Source organism: Scylla paramamosain, chromosome 6 (genome assembly GCF_035594125.1).
Source record: "Scylla paramamosain isolate STU-SP2022 chromosome 6, ASM3559412v1, whole genome shotgun sequence".
Lineage (NCBI taxonomy): Eukaryota > Metazoa > Arthropoda > Malacostraca > Decapoda > Portunidae > Scylla > Scylla paramamosain.
In genome coordinates this window covers 23,972,307-23,990,782 of record NC_087156.1, presented here as the reverse complement: position 1 = coordinate 23,990,782, position 18,476 = coordinate 23,972,307, and the positions used below count along the sequence as shown (strand labels likewise).

General features: G+C 40.9%; 1 protein-coding gene across 1 annotated transcript in view; it reads left to right on the top strand.

Moving 5' to 3' along the window:
- The first annotated feature begins 4,625 nt into the window (after positions 1-4,625).
- LOC135101458 (speckle targeted PIP5K1A-regulated poly(A) polymerase-like) overlaps positions 4,626-18,476 on the top strand; it is a 29,933-nt gene continuing 16,082 nt past the window's right edge. Inside the window, exons 1-2 of the mRNA XM_064005435.1 lie at positions 4,626-4,969; positions 5,255-5,363. Of these exons, the coding sequence (XP_063861505.1) occupies positions 4,789-4,969; positions 5,255-5,363 (290 nt within the window). The 5' untranslated portion in view covers positions 4,626-4,788. The remainder of the gene's footprint in view (positions 4,970-5,254; positions 5,364-18,476) is intronic.

Here is an 18,476-nt window from a genome sequence, read left to right as displayed (position 1 = left end):
CACCCTCCCCATTCGACTCCATCATGCCACCACCATGCACTCTTATCTAACCCAATAACATAAAGTATCAGTATTGTAACACATCATAATATGTTCCTGAAGTATTTATTTACCCATGGAAATACATGTGTATCTTCTGTCTTGCCTAGAAATTGACAAAAATGATAAAATACAGCACATTCATATTGGTGTACTCATTACACTCACAGCTGGCACCCTCACAACATCACAAACATACCCTTATAAAAGTTGATACGTGATTGGCCAAGCACCATCTTGAAAACAATGAAAACACCATCTTGAAAACAATGGACCAATGATGGGCCTTGATGTGTGAAGGATAGCCTCAAACCTAAACAAACTATGGCATAAAATAAGTGCAGAGTTTGAAAAGCACCACTATCGTGCCTGACGGTGTCTAACGTAAATGCCACGATCATGCCTGACGGGATATAAGGGTTAAATTTTTTTACAAATATAGTGCAGGGATAGTTTTATAAAAGGTTAATGTTAGGTTATAACAGTCAAAATTACTCAGACATTAATAGAGTAATTTTCAGTCATCCAACACATTCAGGTACCTAGCATCCAAAGTTCTGAGTTGCTTTGGTTATATGAGTTTGTTGTATACCCATTATTGTTTATAATGAATGTATGAGCTAATTACATTTTCTGTATTTCTTCATATCTAGATTGATGATTCAGACCTGGAAGAAATTACTTCAGAATCTTCAGTATCTTTTGTGATACATGGGACATACTACCAACACTGGCACAGCATAAAAAAACAAGGTCTTTCTCGTATGAACCGCAGGCACATACATTTTGCTCCAGGTCTTCCTGGAGAAGATGGTGTTATAAGTGGCATGCGATCATCTTGTGAGGTCTACATATATATTGATCTTACAAAAGCCTTGGAAGGTAAGGAAAACATGACCAGTTGGAGTAGGATTAACCAACACTGAGAGACATTGAATATTCTATGTCAAGTATGAATTAGCAGTATAAGTTTCCTGAGAGATGGTGTTATTGTGAAGATAATGAATTATGAGAATAATAAAAACAGTATTGTACAACCAGTATGGATAGAGGGATGAGCCTTTGCTTTTCAGTAATTTGGTCTTATGGAGAAAATTGGAGAGAATGAAAGTAGGAAAGATCTGTGAATAGTTTTTGCACTAGTGATAGGGACCTTTTGAAGTGGAAAGGGTGTCAAAATACTTCATGTCTAGTTGTTGGATGGAGTTATAGAAGAGAAATGCAAAAGGTTGGAGTATTACCTTCTTCATAGCAAATGGAGACTGCTCTGTTGTAGCCACCCCTTGAGGGTGGTGGACATTTCAAGGAGCAGGTCTTGCAGTAAGCTGATGAATACACAAATGGGATCTGCTGAATAATAGATCCAGCAAAATGTATAGACTTTTAATGTTTGCTGTAAATATACTAAGTCAAAGTGATATGAATGAGATGCATTACATGTTTCTACATTAAGCCTTGTTGTCTAGTCAGCTGTTGTAAGGTGAACCTCAACATTTTTTCATATAGATGTTTTTAGATGAACATTCTTGAACTAAGTATTGTCTTCACCCTTCACATTTTATTGGTTTTTAAAAGATTAAATATATCAACATTATAGGTTTTATGTGTGTATTAGTTGTAATGTAGTATTTAGTTATACTTGAAAGTTTTTCATACAGACAGACAGATTGCTTGATAAAGTACCATTTATCATAAAGCAAAGAAACCTTTCAGTTTGCTATGGTGATTATTATGGTTCTTTGCTTCAGCGGGATTCAAGTTCTTCAAATCATCCAACAATGTGATCTTGTGTTCTGGAGATGAAGCAGGATTTCTTCCTCCTCAGTATTTTGTCAAGGTGGTGGACAAGAAAACAGGTAAGCATGTTTAGCTGTAATTTTCTTATTCATTTATCTATTCATATTATGACTGTCTTCAGCCTCTCTCTCATTGCTGCATTGTTGCATCTCTTGCTATCTTATACCACTTTTTTCATGCTAACTGCTCTTCTGATCTTGCTAACTGCATGTCTCCCCTCCTCCCAAGCCTCTCTCTCATTGCTGCATTGTTGCGTCTCTTGCTATCTTATACCGCTTTTTTCATGCTAACTGCTCTTCTAATCTTGCTAATTGCATTCCTCCCCTCCTCCCAAGGCCTCACTATTCAAGACTTTTTTCTTTCTCTCACTCCTATTCTGTCCTCCTTTTTAATGCAAAAGGTAACCAGTATTCTCAATTATTCATCCCTTTCTCTGGTAAACTGGAACTCTATGTCTGCTTCTGTATTTCCTCCTTCCTTTGACTTGAACTCTTTCAAGAAGGAGGTTTCAAGACACTTATCCTTTAATTTTTGACAAATGCTTTCGACCACTTTTAGGGACTGGCACCTCAGTGGGCTGTTTTTTCTTATGGGTTTGTTGCCCTAGGCCAGTGTCCCTCCTACATATATATATATATATATATATATATATATATATATATATATATATATACAGTGGAACCTTGGTTACTGAATGTCTCCCTTTCTGAACAACTTGGTTTTTGAACAAAAACTTTAACTCATAATTGCTTCTGTTGCTATACCACAATTTGGTTTTCGCATACTACAAGACGTAGCAAAAAGCTGCCATTTTTTACTAATTTATAGTTTCTATAAGTACTTCCTTTGTTTTTATATATTTGGAGGAGAGACACAAAGGGTAAGGGTAAGTTAAATGTAATTCTGTTAAAGAAATTGAAGAATCTCAGTGTTAGCAAATAAGGTTCGGTGCTCAGGAGTAATCCTGAGCTTCCTGTTGCTCTCTCCATGACCCATAATGCCATCACTACTGCACAACCGCATTTTTCCAGTAGCTTTTCCCAGCAGCAAGATGTCTAAGTGTTGTGATCACCTTCATTTTGGCAGTAGGTGGGTTGCTCCTCTCTGTGTCATTCTGTAAGACTTCCCTCACTTGATTGGTGACAAAGAGAATGCCTGCATGGTTTAAACAGTATCTTTTAATGAGTTCTGTGTCACTAAGTTCATTCAATACATCCTTTCTGGATGAAAATTTCTAAGCTTGAGATGTTGTGGACCTGCTATTTTAGTAGTGGGAGCATCAGTCATTACCCGCTAAGACATGGTGGACAGGTGTCTAAGAATGGATTAACCTATTTTACATTGATTCCTATAGGGAAAATAGTTTCAGTTTTTGAACATTTCAGATTTCAAACGGCATTCAAGAACGAATTAATTTTGAAAATTGAGGTTCCACCTTTTATATATATATATATATATATATATATATATATATATATATATATATATATATATATATATATATATATATTGAGAGAGAGAGAGAGAGAGAGAGAGAGAGAGAGAGAGAGAGAGAGAGAGAGAGAGAGAGAGAGAGAGAGAGAGAGAGTAGTTGCTCATATATATATATATATATATATATATATATATATATATATATATATATATATATATATATATATATATATATATATATATATATATATATATATATATATATACAGGCTCTTCCCAATTTACAAACATTCAAGTTATGAACTTAGAGGGTACTATACAGCCAAAACATTTTACAAAATGATGACTTACAAACATGATTTATGAATGGCTGTCTGGAACCTAACTCATTTTGTAGATCAGGAAGTGTTTGTGTTTTACATTTTTGGGAGATTTAGGTGAGAGGTACACAGCACAGATGGATTTAATAACAGTGACAATGAAGTCTTAGGTAGGTGGTGAGAGCAAGTTATAGGTGTGAGAGCAAGTTATGTTGTTTATATAAACATAAAAGTCAACTCTGGATTGAAATTGAGAAGAGTAGGAAGGAACAGAAAATGGTGTTTTCAGTAGTCTTAGACACTTGGATTTCAACAAAGAATAGGAGGCGAGATTTATAGGAAGTGAGGTGTTGTTCCACAGACTGGAAATTAAATCAAATGTTGCAGAAGTTACTACCTAAGGAGGAAAAGGAGGTATCAAGATATCTTGTGTTTTGATAACTAAATAACAGTCTATGGCCTGAGATTTGAAGTTGGTCTTTCCATAGCTAAGTCTGTTCCTTCAAATTGTTACACTTGTTCCACTAATATTCAGTGAGCACTGATGTTTTACATTTTTCCTGTTTGGATATCTTGAAAATTAAGTTCAGTCATAAATCTTGGAAAATCTAGAGATTGTCAAATCCTTCTGCATGGGAGGCAGTACCTGTGTGTAAGAGTAAAACTGATTGTTATGAGGTGGGACTGTGGTAGTGTTCCCAGGAAACTTCAGCCTCCAACCAATTTTTGTTCTGATGCTCTCATAGAAGTTTCCAGAAATTTTCACTTGCTCATAATGCAGATACTTTCATCTATATCTGGTCATTTCAGTAAGATAGTGTGGTGCTTAATGTGATGGTGATTAATGTTTGGATACTGCATGATCATATATGTGTTTTGAAAAAAAAAGGTTAAGTAATTAGGTTTACATGTACTGTATCTTGAATTCAGATAGAATCAAAGATGACATTAGTGCATGACACATTCATATGAATGCAAAATTTACATTTTAAAGGAAATAATGATTTAATTTTCTGTTACAGAAGAGAATCTGTTGTAGAAGTCATGCAGTGAAAGTCAGCATGAAAAATACTTGTGTGTGTGTTTTGGTGAGACACTAGAAAACTAACCTAAAGAAAACTTTTGAATAGACCTGAACGTTTTTGCATTTAATAAAAAAGTTACTGTAAAGATTGCTCTGTCAATTCTTGCCACTGCAATGGAAGGTGCAAAATCCACAGAAAAAAACTGGGCACGAAAGTGCATTGTGTGTGATGTGAATTTTTCTTACAAACATGCTTATATCCTCCATCTTCTGGGTAAACGTCACCAGAAGAATGTAAGGAAAAGGGATAGATCTCAAGTAAATACTGTGAGAAACAGAACTGTTTGTTTTTCAGGTAAGTGGAACCTATGTATTAATCATAAAGTTTGTTTATATCAGAATATTTCACTGATACATTGTATGAAAATACTGGTATTGTTATACTGTAGATGCCTAATTATCCAGCTTCTTTATCTGTTTTTCTGTCTGGAATGAGATAATCTAACTTGATGGAAAGAATCACATTCATGGAAGACAAACAGATGTATGAATGATAAAAGAAAAAGATAAAAAATTCACAGGGGATTGACAAGTAAATTTTTCTAGATGTAAAGTAATCCTTATTTTCCATTTTCCTTAGGAAGAAGAGATAAGATTACCCTTGAGAAGATTGTGGAATATTTCCTGGAATATGGGATCAATAACATTGTTCAGCAGGGAAACACAGTTTTCATTGAGTTTGACTCAGTGTAAGTAACTCTTAGTATTACTGTTGAAATATTTATCTTATTGCATATTCTAATTTTCCTTCACTTAGTTGAGGTAGCATTATCTTGTGATGCTCTTGTTACACACTTTTATTGCTGATCTGTCACTCTCTTTAATAGCTTCTTCAAGGAAGTATATGCTCATACTAGAAAAAGCTTTTTGCTGTAACTCTCTCGCATGACACTACCATAATTTTTATTCCTGCTATTGTTCCCTAACTTTTTGAACAGTTCTAAAAGTCTGCCCATTCAGGTTGTAGGTGGTACTCCATTTCATGATCAAGTACTTTTCGTTATATAAAGTGCTAACATTTCCTGTAACAATAGGATAGCTGAGAGTAGTTGTTTTCATTCTTACTGTCTGTATATAGAAGTATTCTTAAAGTATTCTTAAAGTGTACCACATGCATGGTGTCAGACAGTGTTGATGGGCAGTTTACCAGAGTATTGTAATGCAATGTTCAGTTCCCTTGCTAGCTTTAGAATTTTTTTTTTCTACACATCATGCATGGAAATTTCTGAAGCCATCTAAAAAAACAATTTATGGTTAGCAGGGAGAATGGTACATACACTAACATGCACCATTGAACGTACTTAGTATTTATTGGCATTCCTTGTCCTCTTCACAATCTTGCTAAGATTTTGAGGGACACTGGCTGCAAGGTTTTGCAGATAAGGTGAAAACATATCCACAACTGTTTGATTGCTGCCTTAAGTTTAGGCAATGATGATGTGACCATATGCACAGCTGTTTCTTCATGTGCAAGTATAAGCTTTCAATTGTATTCCTACCTAGGCTGTTCCCAGGCCAGTAATGAATAAAAGGAACCTCACAATCTGTTAACCATTGTGTAACAGACTTAGTGATATGTGCAGCAGCAGAATACTGCATAAACATTGTTGACTTTGTTTTGTTTCACATAAGACCTGTTTCTTTTACTTAGCATTACATGCTCCCAATATTACCCAACTCTTCCTTCCCACATTTACGTTTAATTCCATTAAAAACCACGATCGGTGTTGCTATGACAGCCGTGGTGACCCACTGCTGTTCCATATACCCTCATTCCTTTCTTGACAACTGTATTATTTACATCTCCTGCATTACCAAGCTGTCTCTTCAATTTTTGTTTGCGTCATGGCTTACTCGAGCATTTCTGATCGATTTTCTGACTCTGCAAGCTCTCTTCTGGTGCAGGAGGGTGGTTCATGGTCTATTAAGCTGGAAATAAGGGAAACTGAGGTGACTGGCACTCCACCACTCTCCCCTAGCCTTTCTTCTTTCTCCTTGGCTTCCTTGCTGAGCCCCCACAGCTCCAGGAGGACCTGTACTACTCCAGGCTGTAGAAGGGTGATGAATAGTGCTACTAAGGATCATCACACTGTACATTCGCCACAAAAAAAAAAAAGTATACATTTTCACCACAATAAAAAAGTACATATGCGAATATCCTTGTAGTGTTTATTTGCATTCCCAACACCAGCACAGTGGGTGGAGCTAGTGATGATGATGGTCGGCTAGAGCCTGCTTCCATCCATTGTTCTTTACCACACCAGGCCTCAGTGCACCTCCAGTGCTTCTACAGAGAGGGTTTTCGTAATGTTGCTAATGAGTGCCTCCATTTTCTACTTGTGCGCCAACTTCGATGCGCTACCAGACGTCCCACATTCATTATCATGAGTTATTCACAGCTGTCTTTTTAAGATAAAACCCGGGCCCTCAGCCTCCTAAGTGAAGGCTGGTCTGTCATATGCATAGCGGCAGAAGTAAAGGTGACAAGGAGGACCATTTACAAGCTAAAAACCGCAGCAGAGAACTTCCCTTCTGGCGCGATACCAGTCAGAAAACCAGGCTCTGGGGCACCGAGGAAGACGTCTCCACACACAGACAAGGTCCTGGCAAGAGAGGTGAAGAAAGACCTTTGATTACAGCCGTCAGCCTGAAAGAGAAACACCCAAGCTCCTGCAGAACGTCTTGGTGTGAACTATTCAACACTGCCTTCAGAAGGACTTTAAATTGCCAGCACGCCGCGCTGCCAAGAAGCCATTTCTGATGTCTGGATATCTGCCAGAAATACAAGGAGTGGACATTGGCAGACTGGCAGAAAGTAATGTTCAGCAATGAAAGCACGTTCCGACTTGTGAGGAGCAGCTCCAAGGTCGTGAGGAGGCCCAGTAACATGTCCCATTACGACCCTCGCTACACTGTCAAAACGGCCAAACACCCAGACAATGTTATGGTGTGGGGGTATTCACTGGTCACAAGGGCTCTGCTGGACTCTACTTTCTTCCTAAGAACGTCACAATGAAGGCAACTAATTATATTGAGGTCTTGGAGGAGCACATGCTGACATTTTGGAGTCTTCACGAAGCGGAATATTTTATGCATGATTTAGCACCAGCACGTAAGTCTAAGGCTGTCAAGGAGTTCATGGTGAAAAACAGTATTCGTGTTCTCGACTGGCCAAGCAACTCCCCAGACCTCAACCCCATTGAAAACGCTTGGCATGTACTGAAGACCCAAGCTGGAGAATTTGCGCCCCAGCAGCATGAAGAACCTGACAGAGGAGCTGAAAAAGATATGGATCTACTTCGATGCCTCCTACTTCTCCACCCTTGCTGCTTCCATGCCCAGGAGGATCCAGATTGTTCTGAAGTCCAAGGGGAATATGTCCAAATACTAATTGTAAGGTAAAATTGTAAATAAAACAGCCTTATTTTGTATTCTATAGTTTTACTAACCAAAATTCAGTGATGTATACTTTTTTTTTTGTGGCCACTATATGTATTACCTGTTGTGGTGGGATTTGTGCCATTGACTCCTATAAGGAGTGGGATGGTGAGCTTGTTTTTGGAGCTTTTAAACATCAGTACTTCCTTCAATGGAGGCATGACACTCCTGTTCAGGCTCAGCTTTTTCTTGTCCTTCCTGTTACTGCCTCGAGGGAAGTGTTTCAGGATGAATTGATGTTGGCTGGCAATGACGAGTCCCTCCACCCTCCTGGTGTGTCGCAATGTTTTGCTGAATTTTCCAATTTTTGGGGGTTTTCTGGTGGACAACGTCACATCACCTTCCAAGAGATGGTTGGTAGGCTAATCTTTTATGAACTCAAGTCACATCTAGCTGTTACTCCTTCTCTCTTCCAGCACACACTATGCCTTTGGCTCAAGGCACGGCAGTGGCTGTGACCAGCCACTCATCCAGCCATGGCACTGAGCAGTGTGTGGAGACACTCCAAGCTGTGAGGTTGGAGGGAGCAGCCAGGAGCAAGAGTTATGCCCTGCCTGTGTTGCTAGTTTAGAGCAGGACAGGAATAATATTACCTCCACTAGCAAATGCTCTCAGCCCCTTAAGGGGCGCAACTGGCAAAAATGTTATCTCGGTTATTTCTTACCCAATCAAGCTGAAATATTTACACACAATAGAGTTCTGAATGTACGTCATTTTTGGTGGAAGTGTTGTTTCTCCAAAAGTCAGTGGTTTTTGAGTTATAAGACATTTTCTTTTTTTTTTCTTTTTACTTTTTTTAAAATGAGTTAATCAATGAAGAAACTTACCTTATGTCTTTTTGCTTGACACAGTAGTTAGATCAAGTATTGTAATACAATCCTAACTCAAAGTTTGTAGATCAGACAAAAATGAGTTTTTACAAATTTTTGTTTTTGTACACTATGTTTTTTCTCGATTTTTTTCTTAATGATTATTCAATAAAAAATTTGGATTTTGAGTTAGATCAATGACTTGGGTAGAGATTGTTTTCCTTTCTTTTCTCTACTGAAAAAAGAAAACAGACTGAAAATTGGTTGATAAATTTTTGAGATATACTCATTTGAAGTTAAAGATTTTTAGTTTTGAGAAAAACACATTTAAAGTTTTGCTTATATTTACTAACAATAAAAAAAAAACTTACAAATTACATGGGGGCAAGATAGGACATTTTTACCAACTACTAGTTTGCCCCAGCCTGGTATGATGTATCTGTTAGTCTCTTCCTCTTCCTTCCAGTCTGGTTTTCCTGCTGTGTATCCTCTTCTGCTTTTGTTTTCTTTTTGTGTCTTGGTGTTCGGTGCCTCTTTTTCTCCTTTTCTCGTTTGTGTTTTAGTGATGGGGCTAGACACTCCAAATCCAATGCACTGCAGCAAATTGGACTCAGAGTATCCAAAATTATGCTCCCAGTTTGTCATCTGAGACACAAAGCAAGTCCTGTGCAGTCCTTTGACACCTTCCTCCAGACTTTTGAGTGTAGACTCTCGGATTCTGGATGCATCCAGAGAGGTTATTTCTGAAGCAGTGCTGGATTTGCAAGATCTTTGTAAACATCCTTTTCAAGCTCCAGCTGCTTGCCAGGGATGTTGGACAGGTAGAGCTTCTTGGTGCTGCTAGGCTCTGGCTCCTTCCCCAGAGCCTTTGCCCTCTGCACGAAGCACCAAGACTCTTCTCCAGGAGGACAGAGACTATGCTGTACAACATCCTTGGCAGACAGGTGGTAAAAGACGACATGTTTGGCAGTGCTGCAGTCCTGGGAGTCTCGCATGAATAAGTGACAGATCATTCCGAGTTCATCCCAAGTTATTGACGACAACCTCGACATTCTTCATGCATTTGCCACAGATCATGTTGCTGAAGAGAATTCGCGGCTGTGTACTATTCAGCAGTACATTTGTCACATCTGGAGATAGAGGTGTACATGGAAGAGGTAGTGGTAGGTGTTAATGGATTGCCGCAACTGACGTTGTGGCGGGGATTCTGGTGGTGGTGGTGGTTGTGGGGGATGATGTTTGATGTTCCACTCCATCTGCTTTTCTGGCAAGCTGCAGCTGTCGAGTTGCTATACCACGTTGTTGCCTCATCTTTCCTATCTTGCTTTTAGGCATTGTGCTCAGAAATTCAACAAAGCAATGAAGGCAAAAGTGACACGCTGCTACACGTGTTTTGGTGGCAAGGCAGCACTGAGGCCATCAACAGTCGACCTGACTGTGTGACCTTGACAGCCAATCCATCCAGCTGCTGCCTGCCTTAAGGCTGCCAGGCATAAGATGAATAAAAAATAATACTGCAAAAACCTCATATTTCTAGCTTTCATGAGACCTAGAACATCAACACTAGTAAAAGAAGATATTCAAAAGGCCAGCACGCTCACCAAGTGTCCTTTAAATGCTCGTCAAGTCCTTTAAGTTAATGTGTTGATGGCATTTAAACTTTTCCCTAGAAACATCTTGCCTGAATCTAAGAGAATATTGAGAAATACAGAAAACTCATTTTTTAAGGTAAACTCATCCAGTTGTGCCCCTTAAGGATGTGCCATGGAAGGTAAAACAGTCACAACATAATGAAGTGGGAGGAAGTCTGGCTGCATCTTCCCATCCAAATGACCCTTTGCATCATGACCGGGACATGACTGGGCAGTGTACTCCTGTTCACCCTGTTCCACCAGGATGAGGGCCACGTTGTGGGTGCTGTGGACCCCAACCCACACAGCCAAAGAGTGTACATGTGCCTGACCAATCACACTTAAACCTTGTGTCCCCATCGCACACCGGGATGACTCTTTCCCGAGCTGCACAACATGACAACCTCAGGTGCCAACCCAATGTTGGCTGCACCTTAGTGTGCATGGATGCACAAGCTTCATCACTAACCACAGTGTCATCCACAGCTCTGGTGTCTCAATGTAATACCTCAGGCAGGGATCCTTGGGTCACTTGGTCACATGAGGAGGCTACTGCTGAGCTCCCTACTGGTTCAGTGATTTGGGTTTAGGTTGGACCCATTTTCTAGGTCAGTCAGCCAGTTTCCAAGAGAGACTATTTCATGTCCACACTCTGATTCTGACACCTTAGTCCCACTCCTTGGCACTCACCCAGAGATGGCTCAGCCCTATCCTCGGTTAGCCGCCTCTACTGTGGCTGTCCCTTTCATATCTACCCTGAATGTGGGCATGTCATTTATGTTACTACTCCTCTCTAACCTACCAATGGACTTCTCTGATGATGATGAGACTTAGTCTGACAACCACCCAGCAGAATCAGATACCTATTTGCCTGAAGTGGAAGGGCAATGTGTGTAGGTAGTTTGGGCAGACCCACCAGATGCACTCAAACAAGAGACTGTCTGTGCTCCTAGGTTTACTCCATTGAAACACCATCAAATGCCTTTCTGAGAGCTGTGGAATGTCCTAGACCTACCCTTGCCTGTTACCCTTCTTGTCGATACCTTCACACGTATGCAGTTAGTGGCCATGAAGAAACAGGCAAGGCAGCCAAGCTAAACCCTGACCTAGCCCTCTTTCTCTTACCACTAAGGGAAGGGAACCCCAGGTTTTTGCCTAGCAGGCAGACATGCCCAGGGTGGTAAGTGTCCTGCAAGGATGAGGGAAACACAGAATTTTTTTCTTTTTGGATCCTGGGAGCCTTTTACTGTCTTTTACAGTCCACAACACCACCTCCCACTACCATGGCCATGGCAGATCAACTCTTCAAGAGTCTAGATAGCCATGGTGGATCAAGCAAAGGATTCCAGCTTTGCCTTAACCAATGTGAAGGCACTACTTAGAGTCTTATCTCGTGCATCTCCCTCCGTCCTTTAAGACTGCCACAAAAATTCTCTTTAGACAGTCCTCCATAAACTCTGGTCTTCTCTTTGATGAGGACAAGATCAAAGAAACTCTGCACATGGCAGACAAGACTACTACTTTGACCTTCCAGCAGGTAGCAGCCAAGGCTCTCACTAAACCACACCCTTTTCCAGGTATACTTTTGGTGGAGTGCAATCCTAAGCCCTCCACTTCAGGATACCCCTCTTCCCAGCAACATCAACCAGCTCCTTCCCACAGATGTAGAGGTGGTCCAGGTGCCTCTTCCACTTCTAAAAGGGGAAGGGGAAAATTCTTTTCAAAAAGTGAATCCCCTGCCTCCACCCACAAAGGTGGTAAGCTGCATTGGTCAGAACTGGGCCAAATGGAAGGCCATAGGAACAGAGGATTGGGTACTTGCTGTCCTGGAGCATGGTTATTGGATCTCTTTTGTCACACATCCAACCCTGCGGGCTGAACCAGTGGATTTTGGGACTTATTCATCAGGTTCCAAGAAGGGAAAAGCCTTGGACTGGGAAATACAACACCTCATAGACAAAGGGACTGTGGAGGACACTCCCTCAACACCAGGATCTTCAGTCACACCTTTGTGGTCACCAAAGCTACAGGCAGCTTCTGCCCAGTCATAGACATCTCAGTCCTCAACAAGTATACCCTCAAGACCAGATTCAGAATGGAGACAGTGAGAACAGTTCTTGCAGCAGTACACAAGAATGACTGGATTGTGTCAGTAGATTTAAAAGATGCCTATATTCAAGCACTGGTCCATCAGGAAAGCCACAAGTACCTTAATTTTCTTTTGCATGGTTATCTTTTACAATTTTGCATCTTATGTTTTGACCTGTCCACTGCCCCACAAGTGTTCACGAGGATGATGGTGCTGATTTCAGCAGCTTTACATCAGAAGGGTGCTGATTTCAGTGGCTTTACATCAGATGGCACTGATTTCAGCGGCTTTACATCAGAAGGGAGTGTGCCTTCTGTTCTACCTGGATGATTGGCTCTTGTTAGCCTTTTCTGAGGAAGAAGGACACTAACCCACCAAGGCATTACTCCACCAGTGCACCAGATTAAGTATGATGATCAAATGAGGAGAAATCAGACATTTCTCCAACACAGGTCAAGATCTTTTTAGGGATGGAGATTTGTTCCCTTCCTTTGAAGGCTTTCCTGACCAGAGCACACATCGACAGGTGCAGATGATTGAGGCCTTTGTATGCAACCAATTCCTCCTAGCCAGGGATTGGTTGGTTTTGCTGGGCCATATGGCATCCTTGATCTACCTAGTACCAGGCAGTTGATGCAGGATGAGGAGCCTAGAATTTCATCTATCTCAGGCTTGGGACAGACAGTCACAGGATGACCTACTTCCAATACCTTGGACTGTAGATGTGTATGGTGACTTCCTTTGGTGGTCAGACAAGGACAACCTTTGGTCAGTCCAGTCTCTCCAGGCTGTCCTCAGACTTATGCCTATACACAAACTCCTCCTCCATTGGGTGGCAAGTGTCAGTCCTCCACGAGTTGTTGAGTGGTCTTGGGTCTCCTTCAGAAAAAGCATTACACATCAGTGTTCAGGAGCTCCAAGTGATAAAATTAGGCCTTCACTAGTTTGTGGAATTAATTCAAGGCTGGATTGTAGCAGTGTTCTCTGACAGTGCAACTGCTCTGGTTTTTTTGGCCAAAGAAGGTGGAACGTGGTCTTTTCTGCTCAACATGGAAGCTCAACAAGCGCTGGAATGGACGGAGAGCAACTCAATTCAGCTTGTCACCCAGTTTGTCAGGGGGTTCTTCCAGTGTCCTTGCAGACTGCCTCAGTTGACAGAAGCAAGTGCTGTCCATGGAATGGACACTACACCAGGAGGTGTGCAATGCACTGTGGAAGGTGTGGGGTTGCCTGTTGGTGGATCTGTTCGCCACTAAGCTCACCTTTCAACTGGCAGCCTTTATCTCCCCATTCCAGGACCCCATGGCAATAGTGACAGATGCCTTTTTCTACAATTGGGACCATCAGGAACTGTATGCCTTTCCTCCTTTCCTTCTAGTGAGGAAGGTCCTCAACAAGCTCCAGGACTCTCAGGGAACTACACTCATCCTGATAGTCCCATTCTGGCCCCAAAAGGAATCGTTCCCAGACCTAATACAAGCAATAATGGACAGGACACTCCTCAATGCCTTCCTCCTCGACCAGACCTCCTGTGCCAATCACATGTCCATTGTTTCCATCACATTCTTCATTCACTACCACTAGTCGCATGGAGACTGTCAAGCAACTCCTTTGTCACTGGGTCTATTCAGGAAGTGCTGTGCATTTCCTGTAGCCAGTTAAATGCCATTCCACTACTATGAACTATCAGTATAAGTGGAATCAATATTGCTGGTGGTGCAGGGAGCATGGCCATACAGTGTCCAGCCCATCCGATCAGAAGTTTGCTGACTTCCTCTTGTACTTTTAGCAATAGTGTGCCTTGTCAGTGTCAGCCATCAGGAGTTTTGTGTCCTCTTGTAAAGGATTCAATCCGTCAGAAGACCCTGTTCTTCATGACATTGTTAAGGCCTGTGCAAGACAAGTTCCCAGATCAATAAACAGGATCCCTTCTTGGAATGTAGATGTGGTCCTGAAGGCTCTAACATTACCTCTCTCTGAGCCTCTAAGTTACACTTCTCTCGGGATTTAACAAAGAAAACTATTCTTGGTGGCTCTGGTGACAGCAAGAAGGGTCGGCGAACTCCAAGCCTTCTCCTACAATAAAGCACATCAGGGCAATGTTCTGGTCTTGGCATACTTGCCCAAATTTGTTGCCAAAATGGAGACAGCCTTGAACCCCATTGCCAGGGAGTTCAGGCTTTGGAACCTATTCTCCTTGGTTGGCCCTGAAGATGAGGAATCCCTATTGTGCATTGTGAGCACTTGAATTGTACTGCCACAGGACATCCATCACTGTTTATCCCAGGCAACTCTTCTTGTCAGGGACCAGTCACGCCCTCTCTCTAAGGCCACTGTGTCTCTTCCTCAAGGAGACTATAAAAAGGGCTCATGAGTCTATCTGTGGACCTCAGTCCCCTCCTCAGAGTAGGGGCCTATGACATCCATGGTATTGCCACCTCCATTCTCTTGTGGAAGAATAAATCAGTTTCTACTATTTTGGATGCAGCTTGCTGGAAGACACCGTCAGTCTTTGCTGATCAGTACCTGAAGGACTTCCAAAGGATGAAGGGGGACTTCTTTGTTCTGGGCCCAGTTGTAGTGGCTGGTGACATTGTGTCTTAAGGTTCCATTGTGGTTGCCCCTCCTTCAGGTTTCAATGACATTTTCCCTTATCTTCAATGGATTGTAGACATTCAGTGTGAGGTTCCTTATCTTCAGTGCATCGTGGACATTCAGTGTGAGGTCCAAGTAGCACTGTCACTCCCCACTGCCTCACCACCTTCAGGACATCCTACACAAATGTATTGGTCGCTGACTCTTCACAATGTGGACTTTCATCCTTGTATTTTCTTTCCAAGGCATGATTCCTCCTCCTGCAGTGTGGGAATCTCCTAAGTAGATTTTTCACTTGTTTCTTCTACACAAACTCTCCAGCCTCCCCTCTTCTTGCTGGTCATCAACAAGGAATGAGGAATGAGAGTATGTGGAACAGCGGGGGTACCAAGGATCACCAGGGTCGCCATAGCAACACTGACCACAATTTTTGAATGGAATTAAATGTAAATGTGGGAAGGACGAGTTGGGTAATGTTGGGGAACGAGTAAGTGAAAAATCCCCTTTAGGATCAAAAAGATGATTCTTGAAATGAATCATTCAGCATATCATTCAGAGGCTCTGAATAATTGTTCTGGTTAACTTTTTCATAAGCAGAAAGAATCACCAATTCAACAACTCATAATTTAAAGCAGTCCCAAACCATAAGTGGTGCTGGGTGCTTAACAAACTTAGAGGTGTACGTTGTATACTAGGAGTCACTGCTTGGCCTGCAGTGCACTCATGATGAAGATGCTCCAGTGACAGTAAAAGCCATCTCATTACTCCACAGTAGAGTTTTCCATTGCTCCTCATTCCTTACTAAGTATTTCTTGCAAAAATTGATTCTTTTGTCCTCCTGTGGTGCAGTTAACTATGTTTCTTTGTGGCCACAGCAAGTTTTGTAGCCTAAGTCATTGTGAAGCATTTGTTGCATGCTTCTCATAGACACATTTCCCAGTAACTGTGTTTTATTTTTCTTCTTTTTTCCTTTAACTCATGCTGTGAGCCTTGGATTCTTTGCAATCTGCCTGGAGATAAGTGTACAAGTCTTAAAGGTTGTCTTATGAGGACTAACAGGCTTGGGAAGTGTGACAAGTGCAGTAACTTCCCCAGTGTCCTTAAATCACTTCATCAAATACTGGACTGTCATCAGCTTAACTCTTGCTTGATTTGCAATAAATGGGAGATCATGGCCAGCTTTGAATAAAATTATTACCTCTTTACATTTACCCTTGCTTGTGATAATTTTGGACATGTTGAGAGGGGGGGAAAGGAATCAAAATAAAGCAGCAATTTGCCTCTTCTTGTAGCACTTGGCAAACATACAACCCTCTCTCAGTCACACCCTAGGGGCTACTGTGTCAGTGCAAACATTCCTTCCTCTGCTCAGTAGAGTGTAGTGTTGCCAGCTAGTAGTGTAGAGGTATCTGAAAATCTTGCAATCCCAAAAAGGGAGTTGTGAGCCTCCACACACACACACAAAAAAAAAAAAAAAAAAAAAAATGACAGCAGCCCTTTTATGTCAAAACTTTATGTGCATGTGTATATAGAGATAGGCCAAGGACAAAAGCAAAGAAACAAAAAAAATGTCAGCTAAACAATTCAGATCTTCCCAATCAACATTCAGGTTCACAACACCTGAGTGAATGTGTTCAGTAAGTATTGGACCACTATGCTGTGATATTCTTGAGATCTGATGTACATTCATCCATTAACAAATACTCTCCACTCACATCTACTACATGCAAATACTTCCTCCACAGACATCCCTTTTACATCAGACACTCTTAACACTGTCACTGCATTTCATTTTTGGTGTTCCTCTTAGCTTTACACATATTACATCTGATTCAATTATCATCCTCACCAATCTCTCTCCTATTCTCTCTACATACCCAAACTGTTGTAACACTCATTGCTCTTCTTGTTCAGCTAAGTCAGTTTAAACACCAGTTCTCATCTTCATTTCCTCATTTCTCACTCTATCCATATATATTACTCTACATTCTCTTTGGGTTCTTTATCTGCATTACATTTAGTTCTTTCCTATGTTCTACAGTCAGTGACACTCGTGATTAGAACTCTGCCAGTGTAAGTGTCATATTGCACAAACTGGCAACTTTCCCCTTCTTGGTCTGAAAAAAATATGCCTGGAGAAAATAACTACATGGCAACTTAGGTTAGTCCCTTGTATGCTTTTGAAAGCATAGAGTAACAGATCCAGTGTTTGACATTGACATAAGGGAAAGTTATCTCTTGTGACCACTTGTTTTTTCTAACAAAATGGTTGTGTTTGTTTTAAACAAAGTGATCTACTGAGGTGATGTGCAATGCCTGGAAAATATACAGGCCACAATTACATAGCACAAGTGTTAAGGTTTCACTAAAATGGAGAAACAAATTAAAAACTACGCTGCATAACTATTGACAGTGAAAAGACTGTGAGTGCATTGATGAAGAAATGGAGTAGTTAGGAAGTGCCTCACCACAAGCATGGTGGTGGGGCACCCCAAAATGTTTGTTTTTTGTAGTTGTTTAGCTGTAAGCTGAAGATGTACCTTTAACTGTCTCTTTATACCTTGCAATGTGTTGTCATATTCATCCAAAAAACAACATAGTTGCAAGCACATCCCCTAAACATTCATCCATCAGAGTCCCTCCTACTTTCTAGGCTTTGATATGGTACCATCTGGCCTGTCTTGAGGTATCAGAAGAGGGTAAATTATTCCATCATTGATACTTGTCTAGGTTGCAGCACTTGGCTTCACACTTTAAAATAATGGAAGACTGAACAGCATGCATACAATTATGCTGGCAGCACAATATATGCAGTGAAAACCATGTGGCAGCACTCAGTGTTGGCCATGACCTTTCGTAGGAACTGAGGGTTAATTGACCAGACAGTCTGAGAAATACCATCAACTGTTAATACTACAGCCTCAACCCTTTCATTGCGATACAAAACAATTATCAACAGAAATAATGCATGAAATCTTTATAGGCATCTACAATAAAGAAGGGGATTAAAAAGAATAGATTTTTGTAATTTCTACTGAGTTTAAAGATTGGAGATACCTATAGAACAAGTAAAGATCTCTCAGAGTGATCAGTACTTAAGGAAAGATGTATCAAATAGCAGTCAAAGCCTTGATTCTTTATACCTTTACCAAGCAGCTTACAACTAAGTACTCTGTTCACTCCTGCACTTTTATTATCCCTTTTATTTAAAGCTTTATGTAAGATACTTGAAACAGTATC